General features: G+C 44.1%; 1 protein-coding gene across 3 annotated transcripts in view; it reads left to right on the forward strand.

Moving 5' to 3' along the window:
• DSCC1 (DNA replication and sister chromatid cohesion 1) overlaps positions 1 to 13,891 on the forward strand; it is a 24,032-nt gene extending 10,141 nt beyond the window's left edge. For 2 of the 3 annotated variants that reach the window (XM_075920182.1, XM_075920184.1), the window contains exons 3-9: positions 2,113 to 2,247; positions 2,967 to 3,057; positions 4,205 to 4,343; positions 6,152 to 6,204; positions 9,119 to 9,276; positions 9,893 to 10,041; positions 12,460 to 13,891. In XM_075920182.1, coding sequence (XP_075776297.1) covers positions 2,113 to 2,247; positions 2,967 to 3,057; positions 4,205 to 4,343; positions 6,152 to 6,204; positions 9,119 to 9,276; positions 9,893 to 10,041; positions 12,460 to 12,565 — 831 coding nt within the window. In that variant the 3' untranslated portion in view covers positions 12,566 to 13,891. The remainder of the gene's footprint in view (positions 1 to 2,112; positions 2,248 to 2,966; positions 3,058 to 4,204; positions 4,344 to 6,151; positions 6,205 to 9,118; positions 9,277 to 9,892; positions 10,042 to 12,459) is intronic. The other variant, XM_075920183.1, reaches the window with a different exon arrangement.
• Positions 13,892 to 16,834: the final 2,943 nt, after the last annotated feature.

Below are 16,834 nucleotides of genomic sequence, written 5' to 3' on the forward strand. Positions count from 1 at the left end.
GGAACTGGCATCCAGATTCAGCCGCTGCTGAAACTGACCAGTGGCTGACTACAGGAAGCCTGAGGCAGAGTTGCTCTGCCCCGGGCTTCCTGGAATCAGCCGCTGATGAGTTTCATCAGGCTGAATCTGGACACCAGTTCCGACTTACATACAGATTCAACTTAAGAACCCCAGGCGTCCCCAAGTCAGCTGCTGCTGAAACTGATCAGCAGCAGATTCCAGGAAGCCCGGGGCAGAGCAACTCTGCCTCGGGCTTCCTGTAGTCAGCGCTGGTCAGTTTCAGCAGCGGCTGACTTGGGGAGGCCTGGGGCAGAGCAGCTGGGGTGCTGCTGGGTTGCTCCAGTAGCGCCGCTCCTCGGCGCTACTAGAGCAACCCAGCAGCACCCCAGCTGCTCTGCCCCAAGCTTCCTGATTCAGTCGCTGCTGAAACTGACCACCAGCGGCTGAATCAGGACGCCTGGGGCAGAGCAGCTGGGGTGCTGCCGGGTTGGTCCAGTAGCGCCCAGAGCAGTGCTGCAGGACCAACCGGCAGTGCCCCAGCTGCTCTACCACAGGCGTCCGGAGAAAAGCCTGGTCTGCTGCGAGGGTGGGGGGGGACGTACTAGCTGCGCGCCCCCCCCCCCCTCCCCAGCAGACCAGGGAGACGCGGGCGGCAGACTGAGACGCACCACGGTCCCGCCGCCCAGGTCCTCCGTGGCTTTGCTCCGCGTCTCCCTGGTCTGCTGGAGACGGGGAGCAAAGCCGCGGAGCATGCGGGCAGCGGGACAGCCCAGATGTGCCGCGGCTGTCCCGCTGCCAGCGTCCTCAGAGGCTTTGCTCCCCGTCTCCCTGGTCTGCTGGTCTCCAGCAGACCAGGGAGACACGGAGCAAACCCCGTTCGTAACTGCGGATCCGACATAAGTCGGATCTGCGTAACTCGGGGACTGCCTGTACACTCGGCCATGTGCTCCAAGCGGCTAGTGGGCCACACTTTATTCTTTTATAAAATGTAGTGGCGGGCCACAAAAAACTTCTATAGGGCCGCATGCAGTCCTCCAGATGCCTGTTTGACATGCCTGTACTAGCGAGTTTAGAAGATTGGATGCTTTGCATCAATTACATCTCTGCTTCCTGTCCTCTGTGTGATAGATTAGAGGAAGTCGGTTCTGCTGATTGCCTGACAACTTCTTTTATGTCCTGTCTCTGGTCAGGTCTACACTAGATCTGGAAGGTCAGCTTAGGGTATGCATGTGCAGCTATGTATTACTTTAAGCTGAGCTTGGCTCCCTCCTCATTGTGGGAGGCTGATGGGAGCAAATGCTCCCATTGGCTTCCCTTACTCCTCTTAGTGCTGGCTGGAGCTACCCTTAGTGTTCAATTTACTATACTAGACCCACTAAATCAAATGCCAGAATGTCAATCTCCGGTGCAGCGAGTGAAGACATGCCCTCTGTAGATATATCTTGGGAAAGGGAGACAGCACCTTGGCTCTAAACCCTACCATAGTGTTACTGGTAAAACTCTTTCAGGGCTTGGGAAAAAGAAGATTTTTAACAATGACCTATTGGTCCACTGAGTGTATGTGCTTGGCTTTTTAGCTGTGTAGCAAACATTGTTTTTCATTCCCAAGATGCACATTTAATGAAGTGATGACTCATAGCTCCCTTTCTCGTTTATTGCATAGTAAAATGCCCATTAACTATGAATTCAAGGATATGGGAAATAACTGGGAATAATAGACCAGGAAAATAAAATGATGGCTTATGGAGAGAGGCAAGACCTGAGGAATTTTTAAGATGAAAATAGCCAATGTTGGAAGGCATGTAATTGACAGGATTTCAAACTCTGGCCATTAGCAGGTATGGTCCATATATATGGACTAGATGGTTTCTTTGTCATGTGACAGCAGGTATGCTTTTATTACTGAATTACAGACATTTAATTCTTATTATGAATAATGGACTTCAGGGATGAGTAATTCTTCCTACTCTGCTTTAGAATGGAGAATCAATAAAGTCCTGGGGTTTTTTACATAACCTCTGTAAAATTCATTGCTAATTATTCTTTGCAAGTTACTTTGATTGACAGTGTTAAAATAAATTAATCCCAGAACATTTAATTTCTTTTTTGCAGATTGCTGGGTTCTCCAATAATTACTGGGAATTAAGGAGATGTCGGCCTAAATTAAAAAAACTGAGGAAGCTTCTAATGGAAAATCCTTATGAAGGGCCAGACCGTGAAAGAGAGAAAGCTGTGACTGACTCAAAGGTAAGCCTGTTATGTAAATCATTTTTGTTTTTACTTTTCCTTTGTAATTATACAGTGTTTGTTGCATATAAACACTCAACATTTAAATGTATTCACTACTGAAGTAAAACAGTGGATGTTCAGTATCCAAGTACAGATTGAATCTCTCTATTTCAAAGGCACAATGAAGACAACACTGAGGTGCATTTTGGGGAATCAAGGAGAGCATGTTTGTCAATTATTTGGACTGAGGTGATGCAATTTTATTTTGCTGACTAGAATAGTGGAGATACTCATCCACATTTTGTGACTTGTTTTGCCTAATTTAAACCTGCTTGAATACTGTTAGAGTTCCAGAATTTGATTATGAACTGAAACGTCTGAATCATGTGGGTGAACGAAAAGCAAGTATGTACCTTTGTTTTGATGCCTCCTTGAAGTAGCCTTAGATCACTGGTGTGTAGTGCAAAAGTTTCCTTTAATTAGAAAGAATGTTATTTAAATTTTTTTGGGGGGAGAAACATGTTTAAATTGCAGGAAACGATTGTTTGCAAATTTGAACTAGTATGGTAAACTTAAGATACTTCAACTTTGCAACACCCAAGCCTCCACTGTTTTCTTCCATCCTTGTTCTAAATAATGTTTCTTTATCATACTTAAATAAGGTGACATTTATTTACTTCAATTGAGCTTTATTAAAGGCTGAAGATAACCCATTCATTTCTTCTTGCATGCTACAGTATACAATGGAAGACTTGCTAGATCTGATTCAAGCGAGCGAGGAAGAAATATTACATCAGCTGAAGGTTATAAATGCCTGTAAAATTGAAGGTATTTGTCCCTACACATTATAGATTATTTTGAAGCATAAACATATGGAGTCAGCTTAAGAATGCTGAAAATGGAGGTCTCTGCAGCTTCATCATGTCTATAGCGAGTCTTTCAATGTTAAAATGGGAGTCAAAGAAGTTAATTCCTCTATTCTAAACAGGCATAGCATGCAAGGCAGGCAATTAGGCATAGGCATAGGCATGCATAATGGGTGGAGAATACCTGTCATTACTGTTAATTGTAATCATGGATCAAAAAATATTAAAAGTTTTTATTGACTACATCTCTGATCAGTTGTATAACATCCCTTTAGCAACTGTACAGTAATTGATTTACATAGAAAAGTAACTAAGGGTATTTTGGTCTCCTTGAAAAATTTAATATCACAAGTCTGTTTGCTCCATTCTGCTCCTCTTTTGTTTCTTGTTTTAAGATAATGTTTAAGTGTATTTAGGATTTTGGTGTTCTGTGCCTTGAAAGGGATATGATACCGTATTTTCCGGCGTATAAGGCGACTGGGCGTATAAGACGACCCCCTAATTATCTAGTTAAAAGATAGGTTTTCGTCTTATACTCGCCGTATAAGACTACCCCCCCTTAAGAGGCCAACCGGCAGCGCCCCAGTGCCCCTCCGCCTCCCCGGCTTTGCTCCCGGTGTCCCTGGTCTGCTGGAGACGGTCCCGCCGCTTCGGCTTTGCTTCCGGTGCCTCTGGTCTGCTGGGGACTGTCTCCAGCAGACCAGGGACACCGAGAGCAAAGCCTCTGAGGACGCTGGCAGCGGGACAGCCGCGGCGCGCCTGGGCTGCCCTGCTGCCGGAGCCCCTCCGTGGCTTTGCTCCGCGTCTTCCTGGTCTGCAGACCAGGGAGACGCGGAGCAGCTTTTCTCGCCCCGGAGTACACGGGCGGCGGGACCGCGAGGTCCCGCAGTCTGTGTCCTCCGGGGTGAGAAAAGCCCCATTTGTACCTGCAAGTCGGGGACTGCCTGTATACCCGGCGTATAAGACGACCCCCGATTTTTGTGGGATGTTTTTTAGCATAAAAAGTCGTCTTATATGCCGGAAAATACGGTACTCTAGTGTGAGAATCTTAAAATATATTTTCAGAGAATTAAAATTACCAAGTATTACATATTTCTTCTATTTGGCAGGATATTGGAGGGTTTTAGAATTTGATTACGAGATGAAACTTCTGAATCATGTGACTCAGCTAATAGACTCTGAATCTTGGTCTTTTAGCAAGGTTCCTTTAAGTATCTGTCTTCAAGAGCTTGGACCCCTGGAGCCCAAGTAAGTAACTTTTTGTTTCTTTAAGTGCTTAAATCACTAGAAAACAAAATTACTGTTACCCATATAAATCAAAATTAGTATTTGCACTTACCATAGAGTAATCCTATATAACTATATTTAACTGCTCAAGATTTCAAGTTCTTTGACTTCATAAAATGTAAGTTCATTGCACCTTTAAGGCATAGTCCTGCTCTGAGATCAGTGTGGAATTGCACTTCTCCTGGGACAAGGAGTCCTTTAGCACCTTATAGACTAACAGATGTATTGGCGCATAAGCTTTCGTGGGCAAAGACCCACTTCATCAGATGCATCTGATGAAGTGGGTCTTTGCCCACGAAAGCTTATGCGCCAATACATCTGTTAGTCTATAAGGTACTACAGGACTCCTTGTCGCTTTTGCAGATCCAGACTAACACGGCTACCCCTCTGATACTTCTCCAGGGAAAGCTCTGGCTCATAGTTTGGAACACATTCATTGCTATAATCTGCTAGGGAAAGAAGCAATGCACTTATCTCCTGACCACTCTAAATGCTTTTAGCCACCTTTGTTGTCTTGTATGCAGATGGAACAGGGCTGTGACCAGTCTCTTCGTCCCAGGAATCTTTGTCCCATAGAAGAGCAGCCATACTCATATAGGAAGTATGTGAGCTGCAGTTGTGTCCCATACACTGCAAAGGGCATAAAGGCTTCTTCAACCCTTTTTTCCTTCCACCATTCTTTGTGCTCAAGAAGAGCATAAAATGGCCTGGAGTAATTATTGACACGAGGTCTTCCTTCATCATTGTCACAAAACATAGGTTGGGATTATAAAAGATCCTACTCGAGTCTCATGACAAGGATAAGTATCCACTGATTCCAAGCACTACTGTTACAATGAAATGAAAATCACCTTAGCTGTTGCATCAGTGTATATTTCATGTGCTGCTAGTACCCATTATTTAACTAGCAAATTGCCTTTCATGGTGGGATATCATTCAGGAAATATGGCAAACAAATAAGCGGCTGGCACCTCCTCCATAATCATTTTGTATTAAGCACTGGTATATTTGGTAGTGTAGTGTTAGAGCTGAATAAATATCAGAGTGATTATATTAACAGAACAGTATTAAAATATTTACAGGCCATTCCATTCATATTACAAGACTACTGAATGTACTTAACCCACTGAGGCTTTTACAAATTTTGTTGAACTTTATTTAGAGGAAAAAACCCATACTGACATCCCAGATCTGCAAAGTAGTACAAGTTATGCTATTATTTGGTGCAACCAGGCCATAAAGTACTTCTTATTAATAGATTATACATAGCTGGTGTACTTTGTGCAACTCTGTGATGCTTTTATTTTCCTTCCCTCTGCAACTCTTCAAAACAGAGGAGAGCAGGCACTAAGGAGGGGGAAGTGAAATTGCTAGGGTAATAGTCTGAACCAACCAAAGGGAGTCTTCAGAGACCCTGGATTAACATCCCTCACTTTATCCATTTCAGCCCCTATTTACTCATTCTCTTTCGGCTCCTGTTACTTCTGTGTCCCTCTTTCAGCTCTCCCACCTTATTTTGTTCCTTTGCTCCTTAACCCTTCAGCTGCTATTACACATCCCATCCCCTATTCTCTTTCCTGGCTTTACATTGCCTGTATCTTTACAACCACTGTTTCAGAAGGTCAGTGGGAGGAAGAAAGGAATTTGTAGTGTTTTGTTTAATGATTGTATACTAACTAACTTTATAGAATACATTTTTTCAAACTGCATTTCCTTTGCCATAAGTCTTAATCTACTTTTATGCATTTCAAGTTTAACTTTCCTTTCAGAGAAATGATACAACATATTCTTTTAAGTTATGGAATGAAACATACTGACAAAGGTAAGCTTGGCAAGGATACATTTATTGAGATTATTCATTAGGAAAATGAACATAGTATTACTAGCTACAAATAACTGACAATTGTATAACAAAGTAGGGTTAAGACTTAACAAATGATGTTACTAAAATAACATTGTATAAGGGTAGGGAGGCCAATACTGAGCTAAGAAATGTTTAGAGTGATTATCAGGGAAAATTTCCTTAACTGGAGTCGGAAAACTAGTATAATTAGAAAAGAATCATAAATTAGCAGAGAGGTACCTGACATAAGTAGTAAATATTTCCAATTCATAGTTTCTGTGATTAATGCTGTACAACACATTTAAACTCAAATAACTTTTTTCTGATTTGGATTTTGTTATCTAAGCATTTGGAATTAAATTATGTGTAGAAGGGCATAGTGGCTCTCAAAGGGCTATAAGTCCCCCCCCCCCCCCCCATGAATGTTTTTTATTTCAGACCACATTGTGGGACTGGAACCAGTGCTGGGAAAGGCAGAGCTGTAGAAGGCACTCTACTTGCATGAGTTGAGACCAGGAAAGTGACACGAGTTAGTGTGGAGCTCTCCACTAAGGGCATTGAGAAAGGTGTTGTAGTGGCAGTGACTACTGGAGTATCTCTAGACAACGCATATGGGAATAGCTTGGTTTGAGCCCAAGAAAGTGGCCTGGAAGTCCTGTGAAAGGACCTGGATGCAGGAGGACCTTTGAAAGGGAAAAAGTGAAGCAGGTAATTTAAAACCCTGCTTGTTTGTACAAGGAATGTAAAATTTCAATTAATTGGCTAATTTAATAGTCCATGCAATTTGCATAGACTATTTGATTAGTCGATAAGGGCACCTCTGCCTTTGAAGTGTAGCAGCAGCATCAGGGCTGTTGCTACACTTCAAAGCTGAAAGCACTGCAGAGAGCACGGGGCCAGTGGGGGACTCACACAGTCCCCTGCTGGCTGGGCTCCTCTCAGTGTTTCAAAGCGGCAAAGCTGCTTGGAGCCCGGGGTCAGTGCTGTGTGAAAGTGGCAGATTCCACGGCAGCGCCATGTGGAGCACAGAGTATGGTTTTGGGCTCCACACACAGCATGGCTGCTTTGAAACACACCTTATTGCCTCTGATAGAGGCAGCAAGGGGAGAGGAAGCAACTAGTCAACTATCATATCAACTATCACATAAGCATTTGCTTATTGGATAGTTGACTAGTCATTCACATCCCTAGTTTGTACATATTATTCTTATGGGTTTAAAACAATGTCTTTCTGAGAGTGGAAGAAAGTACATCTCACCACTTTCACTACCCTACATCATGAAGACAACCAAGATGTGGACTAAGGATATTAACTAATGATTAATTTACTAGTAATTTCCATCGACTAGTCAATAGGCACTGTCGCATTCCTGGGGCTCTTCTGCATTCCTCCTCTGAAATGTACAACTCCGTGTGCAGCCCGGGGCCAGCGGAAAGTCCTGCTGACTGTGGGCTGCATGCGGGCGTGCCAGGCTCTTGTGCATTTCAAAATGGAAGTGCCCTCATGTAGCGTGGGGTCTATGGGAGACTCAGAGTTCCCCACTGACCCCGGGCTCCATGCTGCACTGCTGCTTTGAAATGCAATGCAGCATTTCAAAGGGGCAGGGCTGCACAGAGCCCGAGCTCAGCTGTGTGGCGCTGCTCCTTTGAAATAGGGATGTAATAGTATAGTCAGCTAACCAATTAACCGACAAGCAAAAGCGTATAGATTAATTCTCCAGACTACACACATTCTCCTTTTCCCTACCTCCCCCCACCAGTAAATTTTTTAGCACACGGGCCAGCAGCCTGGCTCAGTCCTGGCTTGCGACGGGTCCGGGATCTACCCCTGCTGCGGCTCTGCCTTTAAAGCGTACCTGGAGCCGGGCAGGCAGACAGCTCAGCTCCGTTCTGGCTCGTGCCAGGTCTGGGAGCTCAGAGTCTAGACTTGGGCTGCTACCACCCTGCACTGTTCCTCCTGTCAGAGGCAACAGCACAGTGTAACAGGCAGGCAGTCTGCGAGGGGAGCTGGATTTTAAACTGGCTTCCCTTGCAGACCAGCTCCTGCCTGGCACTCCATGCTGCTGCCTCTGATGGAGGCAGCAGCATGGAGTGGCACGAGGCTCCTTGGGAGTGAGGCACACTGGCTGCTGGCCCCGCCCCCAGGAACTATAGAATAGTCGACTGATGATAATTCATGAGATTACTCGATTATTCAATTAACCGATATTTAACATCCCTACTTTGAAACGCTGAGGCAGTGTTTTCAAGGGGCAGTGCCACACGGTGCTGACCCCGGGCTCAATGTGGTGGTGCCCTTTAAGGGGCAGCGCTGCATGGAGTCCGGGGTCAGATCCTTGCAGCTCTGCTTTAAAACGCTGAAGTGGCGTTTCAAAGCAGCATTGCTGGACAGATTTGAATTACCCCCTCTACTCTCCCCCTTTGCTGCCTCTGATAGAGGCAGCGGGGAGGGAGGGGGTAATGGACTAGTCACTCGACTAGCCAATAAGCATTTGCTTATTGGATATTCGATTAGTCCTTAACATCCTTAATATGGACCTTGGAAATGAAAGGACTACTGAATTGTTTAGCTCGGAGTGCAAACAAGACTGTGAAAGATAGGGGTAGGGTGAGGGTAAAAGGAAGGTTTCTTTTGAGGAGAGTGCAGATCTGTTAGTCCTGTATCAGGAGGACTAACAGCTGTGGCTAGGAGAGAACTAAGTATGTACTTGTTTGAGTTCTGATTGTTTAGATGGAAAGGGAGAGAACTTTAACTTAGCTAGAGGCGAAACTTAGGCACAAACTACCTGCCAGGAGTGGGAGTCAGCAGACCAGAGGGGAAACTTGAAGCACAGAAATGTCTTGATACCAATGCAGGCAAGAAGCTGTAAATGTAATATTTCTTTTTCCTTAGTAGATGAAGTCTATTTTGAAATGAATGCAGACAAAATATGCACAGCTACAGCACAAATGCTCTTGCAAAATGCAGTTAAATTCAATCTATCAGAATTTCAAGAAGTATGGCAACAAAGTGTCCCCGAAGGACTGATAACAAGGCTGGATCAGCTTAAGGTAAAAAACTATACTAGTAGATTTGTTTACATGTATTAACAGGATGTTCTTACTGCTGTATTATGTAGGACTTGTATATCATGAACAACCTGCTTCTTTTTTATTTCAACAGTATTTGCCAGCAGCTGAGAGAAGCATCCTGCTCCTGCTCTAAAGCACTTAGGCAGTTTCACTTCAGAGGAAATGCCTAGGACCTCAGTGTAGGAGCATGACACTCCTCTCCTGTCTGCCTGAACCTGATACACATAACTGTAGAAGAAAAAATTCAAATGTAGGGTCCATGACTATCTATGTAGACTGAATAGAAGTGTAGCATACTATGGAACAGCCTTCAATGATTCAAGCATGTAGCAACCACTGTAAAACATTTTGCTCAAAGCAGCAGTGTGGGATATCAAGTATTGAACTTTTACAAACTCTCCTTCCTTAAGGGATGGGAGAACTAAGTCCTTCATGAGGGCAGGTATTGTGAAGGTTTCCATTTTGCTTTTAAAATTGTACAGTTTTAGGAGTTAAAATACAGAGTTAAATGGCAATAACACATTGATATACCAAGAGATAGGAGATTTGATCATGTTTTGTGTGTTAATTTGTCATTCTATCATTGCCCCGATAGGGTTTGGCTCTGTTGGATAGGAACTCCAGACCAGAGACTATCTTCTTGCTAAAAGTAGAAGACTTGCCTGAAGATAACCAGGAAAGGTTCAACAGGCTATTTACCATTCGGGAAAAGTGGACAGAAGCAGATATTGCTCCATATATTCAGTAAGTAGTTCACTGTTAAGCAGAAGACTTTTTAAAAGTACAGTAAGTACATAAAGACTTTTACAAGTTGAACCTCTCTAGTCTGGAACCCTCGGGACTATGCAAGAATCATGAGAGGCCAGTATTGGCTACCAGCGTTACTAACACTTCCACTACTTACTGGGCTCTTAGAAGACGTTTAGGATAAATTAGAGCTAAATAGCAGCACAGAATGTGGAGAGCCAAAACTGGTGGCTGTAAAATGTTCTGAGACTACAGGTAACTTGGCTACAGCCATAAGTGGAGTTCCTGCTGTAGCTGAGGGAGAAGTGTGCTTCCCCCAGTGAGGCAGCTACGTGCATGGAGCTCTGAGCCACTGACTGGGCAGGGCTCATTAAACTGTGAGGCTGTGCTACTGCACAGCTTAGAGGGAACCTTGGTGTTGAACCACGAAAGGACAGCCAGTCTAATGGACAGTGAAGGGATCAGAAGAGCTTAGCCAAGAAATCTTTAAAATGAGGGAAAATAGAGAGATGACTAGCAGTAAATATTTGACTTCAGAGAAAAGGCTAAAACTTCAACTTTCCTTTATACATCTTATCTCCCAAATTAGTTTGTCAGCAAAGTCAAACTTAAAATTCCAGAACCATACTCTAGTAGTACTTCTCGTGTTGCATCCTTTCCCTTAGTCCTTTCATTGTTTAAAATCCAATCAAGCTCTGGGTCTTGTACAACTAAGCAGTGTACAAGCATACTTGATTTGACATGGCCCTTGCCTCAGAGCTTTGAGCCAAATTCTGCTGCTCAGAGTAAAATCTGAAGTAACTTCATTGATTCAGGTTTGCTCTAAACTTATCAATATAGCTGTGTCAATCAGGTGTGTGGAAAAAACTTCACACCTCTGACCAACATAGCTATGCCAACAAATTCACAGCATAGATGCAGCTATGTTAATAGAAGAGAGCTTTTGTTGACGTAGCCCACATCGTTCGGGGAAATGGTGTATCTGCACTGTCAGAAAACTCTGATGAAGGCTGAATCTGTAGGAGTGGGCTATGCTGGTAGAACTATAATGGTATAGGCTCGGTTGTGTAAACAATTGTACTGATGTAACGGACAACAGAATTAGATTTTTGTCTTCAGATTGTAAGCTATTCAAGGTAAGAACCATATTGCTGTTCTGTAAAGCATGTAGTATGTTTTTGAGCAGTGTTTCCCAAACTGTGGGTCGCGGCCTGGTACCGAGCCGTGGGAAAAAAATACTGGGCCTTAGCATGGCTGCCAGGGTGTTCCGGGCTCCCGGACTGCCCATGCAGTGCCGGGTTCCCCAAGCCCTCAGCCAGACTGGGCGGATGCAGCCGTATGTTTCAGGCTCCCGGCAGAGGCATAGTGAGGGTTACCAGGTGAGCTCTTATTGCTGGCTGTGAAGGGGGGGTTGGATATGGGCCGCAGGGAAGCAGGATTGGGGCAGTAGAGCTGCCCGGGGGAGATAGGGAGGGGAATCGGCCGACGGAAGCAGGACTGGCCGGGGGGGTAGGAGCAGTGGGGCTGGCCGGGGGAGATTGCGGGGGGAGGGGAGGGACCGGCTGGCGGGGGCAGTGAGGCTGGCTGGGGGAGATCGCGGGGCTGACTGGGGAACCGGCCAGTGGAAGCAGGGCTAGCAGGGGCAGCATGGCTTGCTAGTAGAGATCGGGAGAGAATGCTGGCGGGGACAGCCGGGCTGGCCCAGGGCAGGGTGGGGGGAAGGTGGAGTAAAATCGGCCAGCGGGGAGCAGGACAGTTCAGGGCGCACAAAGATCCTGAATAAAAATTTAAAAGCAGTGCCTTTTAAATATCCCCACTGCTGACAGTGAGGTTTAAAGGCACTACAATGTGTCAGAATGGAGAGAACCTGGTGCATTCACCATCCGGAATGAGAATATGGATACAAAATTCCAAAGATAGTGTCAGCTTTCTGAAAATATGAGCCCCTTTTCAATACACGATGTGGTGGTGCAGGTTTTATTGGATTACAGTCCATTTTTCCAATCCATATTCCCTTAACTTGCTGGTAAGAATGTGGTGGGTGGCTGTATCAAAAGCTTTGCTAAAGCAGGCCCTGGGGGCTTTGGGGGGGGGACCAAAAACAACATATTTGCATATTCATCATTTGCTTAATGAATATGCAGATGAATTTTACCAGTCCTCCGAAAGCTTGTGAATGGATTTACTGGTCCCAGTGTCAAAAAGTTTGGGAACCCCTGCTTTTGAGTGTTACATAAGTGTAGCAAGCTATGAATGTTAGATGATTCAAAGCTATTAGTGTGCTTCTCCCAAAATGCTTATTAAACACTCTTGCCAGGCTGATTGCTACGTTAGGAAAACTGGTTTTTAAAAAAAAGTTTTTGCTGGTAACCTGTTTGTAAAGTTACTGAAGTTTTCACTTTTTTTTCTCTCCAGAGACTTATGTGCAGAGAAGCAAACAGTAGCTGCACTTCTGACCAAATATGCTCGTTCTTCCGTGCAGAATGGTGTCAAAGTTTATAACTCTAGAAGACCCATCTAACAGGAAAGTCTTAAGAATCAAGAATGCATCTAGGAATAGTGGTGTTTATCCCAGACTGATCTGTGCTTATGTAAAATTATCAACTAATATGAAACGTCACTGTTTAGAAAGATCTGTCAGCTGAAAAAGTGTAGTACTGTATATCAAAGACAATGCAATTTGGTTATTTTAGATCTTTGTCGAAATAATTGTTTTTCTACCAAAAGACCACACACACATTACTGGAATCTAGTTTCCACCACTTAATCAGGAAGATGTACAAATTGGTTTGCAATGCACTGAATTTTGTAATTGTTTTGCTTCTAGAATATTAAGACACACAGTATCCTTAATTTACTTGCCCTTACTGTTTATGCAAAATAAGTCTAAGAGGCTAGTTAAGTCCAATAAAAATTATTAGAGAAAACTATTGTTTCTACATATTAACAGAATAACGTTTCCTTTCTTTTATCCTGTAAAAACATTACTTCTAATGATGATGCTGAATACATTATTTCAAATGCAAAGTGGAATTCTTGGTTTGTTTGCTATAAAAACGGAACTGTCAGGCATTCTAGTTAACAAGCAACAGTTTGAGTTCTGTATGTAAAATTAAGTTTGGCATTATAGGTGAATTACATTTTTCCATTGTGCACTACGAGTCAGGACTTTGGAAAGTTCTTCTGATTCATGTCTTTAAATGTGGATAACATCAGACTTAAGGCATAATTTAATAGTATTAGCAAAATTGCTTTAAACTACATAGTACCAACAAGTGTGTAAAATCCAGGCTAAGAGGATGCCTCAGATTACTCAGACATGCTATGGACTCAGCAGCTTTTTCTGTAACATGCCCTTCTGCACCACTGACATATTGCTGACATAAAATAACTGTTTTTGCAGAAGGCTTACTTGTAAAAAGTGATAAATTTAACTTTGTAGTGTTGTACTGCATATCAAGAATATACGTAAACCCTAGAAAAATTTCTGCAACTGTTCCATCTAAATGTAAATCTTTTTGAAATGTAGAGCTGTGAAGCATGTACTCTTTGTAATATTGGTAAATTAAATTTTGTAAAGGCTTTTTATAGCTAGATTTCCATTTGTCATTTATTAAACCTGTGCCACCCCAGTTTGCTATTTTAACACAGCAGATTTGCACAGCTGTCAATGGAAATATTATGGCAGCGTGATGGTTAATATGCCAGTGGGGTAAAGGGGAATAGAGGACGATAGATGTTATAAAATAACCTAGTTTAACCCTTAAAATATGGTATACCTTACCTTAAAATTCTAAAGATATGTAAAAACTGAATAAACTCCAGAACCACCTCTTCTGTGCTGTCAGCTTCTCTGTTTTTACTGTCATTCCATTTTGCTAGACTATCCCCAACCCAAAATGGATGTCAAAAGGCTTTAGTGAACAATAACACTCTCTCAACCAACTGGGTTTTCAGGGCAGAATTTGGGGGTTCTGTTTCAAAAATGTTCTACCCTGTTAGGCTGGTGAAGCAGGAGCGCGGAGCATGTAGGACTCCTGGGCCACAACTTTTCTCTTTCCTCTCAGCTGTTCCATTCTCCTCCAGGAGACCCTCAACACAAATGTAAAACAGAATTGGTCAATATATTGAGTCAACACCTTTAATTTCTTAATAAAATTAGAATCTACAGTATGAGTAATGTCTTACTCTGTAAAGCACCATGTATATTCACAGTGCTATTTTACTTAAATTTTAATTGGCAATGACAGTTACTAGAAAAAACAGTAGGAAACCAGGACATTGCTACAGCTTTGTCTATGCACTCAACAACTTATCAACACAGCCGTGTTGCCTAAAGTCAGGCATGCTTTTATCCACTTCTGCGGACAAAATTCTTCCAGTCACCCTGACAAGCCATTTATGCTAGAGATGTTAAAATGCGTTTACTTTGTTGTGAAAATGTCAGTGGTTACACATGGGGAGGAAGTGGCACCGTGTGTTAAAAGCCGGCTCCCAGCATGTAGTGGCTCCTGCCTGCCCTCACTCGTGCTGCTGCCTCTGTTACAGAGGAAGGAGGGTAGGGAAGGGCAGGTGGCTCTCTGTAACCTGAGATCAAAGTGACAATACAGTGGCAAGATTTTGTTTCTTACAAATATTTGGCAGTCATATCTAGGGATGTTAAGGACTAGTGCTTATCAGATAGTTGACTAATCGCTTCCCCTCCTTGCTGTCTGAGAGGTACTTCAAAGCAGCAGTGCTGAACGGAGCCCCATAGCCTCCTCTGCTTGCTCCACATGCCACTCAGAAACATGGATGCTGTGTCCCATTTTTGTTTCAAAACTGGAGGGGAGGGGGAAAGCTTCAGGAGCTGCCCCACCACAAGCACAATCCCCAGAAACTGGCCAATTGGAGCTGCTTGTTGGAATAAAAGGAAGCCAAGAAGAATCATGCTCCCTCTTCTCAGCTCAGTTATTCACACAAGCACATGGCTGTGCAGGTGAAGTGTAGGCAGGCAGGTTAGCTGAGAAACATTTTAAGCTCTGCAAGCCTTAGCTCTGCAGGTAGGCAGGCTGGTAAGTCTCCTGGCCAGAGCCTGCCTCTGGCATCCCAACCCTCTGAACCCCCAATCAACATACCCAAACCCTCTGTTTCCCTCCCCCCCCCCCCCCCAACACCTATACCTCCTCCCAGATCTGGCACTTAAATTTCCTGCCACAGATCACAATCCCCTCCTACCTTAGGTCACATCCCAAACCTCTGCACTCCAGTCCCCACCCTACATCACAACCACCTCCTTCACCCAAACTCCCTCCCAGACTCCATTCTCCCTCCTGAAACCCAATCCCTTACCCCAAGCTCCCTTCTGTACCCGACTTCCATCCCAGACTCCGCATCTCCACCATTAATATAATGAAAGAGTGCAGCTCTCGACCACTTTCCAAAATCTTGTTGACACCCCCGTCAAAAATTATTGTCCACCTTGGTCTAGACATTTATCAGCGTAACAAAATAAGAGTTTCAAATTTACACACTGAAAGTGAATAAATACACAAGATAGTTACCCCAGAACAGGGCTACCCAACACACAACCTGCGGTGCAGTTTGGGTCTATGTGGGGCTCAACACATAACCCATGGTGGGGGAGGGGGCAAGTAAAACCAAAAAAGTAGTCTTCTGTTTATATCGATTTAGTAGTTAAATTCCTGGACTGTCATTGCTCATTAAGGGTTCATCTAGACTACGGGGAACGGTCGAAAGAAGATATGCAAATTCTACAAGAAGAGTGACAAAAGTAATTAAGATGCGGCTTTTTCGGCAAACTACCCCCTTTGTTGAAAAGCTGCTCTTCCTCAAGAAAGGAGGTTTACGCAGCTTTTCGACGAAGAGGGGAAAGGGGGTCGCCGAAGAAGCCATGTCTTAATTACTTTCACATTCGAAAGCTCTGCAGAAGAAGATATGCAAATTCCCGCAGGTGTCATATGGGTGGAAATCGGAGAAATACTGCATTTTATTAATATCAGTAGAACTGACTTAAAGGGGCCCTGTGTGTTGTGTACTCTTGCTTTAATCTTTGTATTGATGCCCATCAGTGTGAAAGAAGCTATTTGAATACAGTAGAGTCTCGATTATCTGACCTTCCTTTATCCGACATTTTGTGTTATCCGACCTGCCTGTGGCCACCCAAGGCAATTGTGCGGGCAGCGGAGCCGGCAGAGCAGAGCATGGAAGGGAAGGCGCATCTTCCATGGTGCGCAGCCCTCCCTCTCCAAAGGAGGAGGCTCTGTTGTATCACGAAAGATGTAGTTTGACCAGGTACCTCACTTATTGAAAATGAAGCACCAAACTGAAATGTTTTGGATTTTAGCTGGAATGTTTGTTCCTGTATTTCTGCTAAATTATCAATATTCTATTGAAGATTTAGATGAAAACAATTTTTGGGTTTGTTGCGATTTTTCCATTGGGGAAGTGGGTAACCCCTCCCAACCCTACCCCCTTCCAAGCTCTAATTGTAAGATGTGGTAAAATTGCAATAGTGGGCAACTCTTTTATACTGCCCTACAAGGAGCCTGAGGGAAACGAATCCTGTAGCAAAACTTGGTTCCTACAGCGATTTTTCCACTTGCAGTGCGAAGACAAAGGCGGTGAGAGAAGAGAGAGGGGACATGCAGCAGGATGCCATGCAGCAGTATGCCGGAGCCCAGCTGCCCCCACCCCCTGAAAGTCGCAGAGTGCCTCCGTCTCCCCCATCCCCTCCGGCCAGTCGCACTGCCCCAGACCTCCTTGATCTCCCACAGCCAGCCATGCTGCC

This window comes from Pelodiscus sinensis, chromosome 2 (genome assembly GCF_049634645.1).
Source record: "Pelodiscus sinensis isolate JC-2024 chromosome 2, ASM4963464v1, whole genome shotgun sequence".
In the NCBI taxonomy this organism is placed as follows: Eukaryota; Metazoa; Chordata; order Testudines; family Trionychidae; genus Pelodiscus; species Pelodiscus sinensis.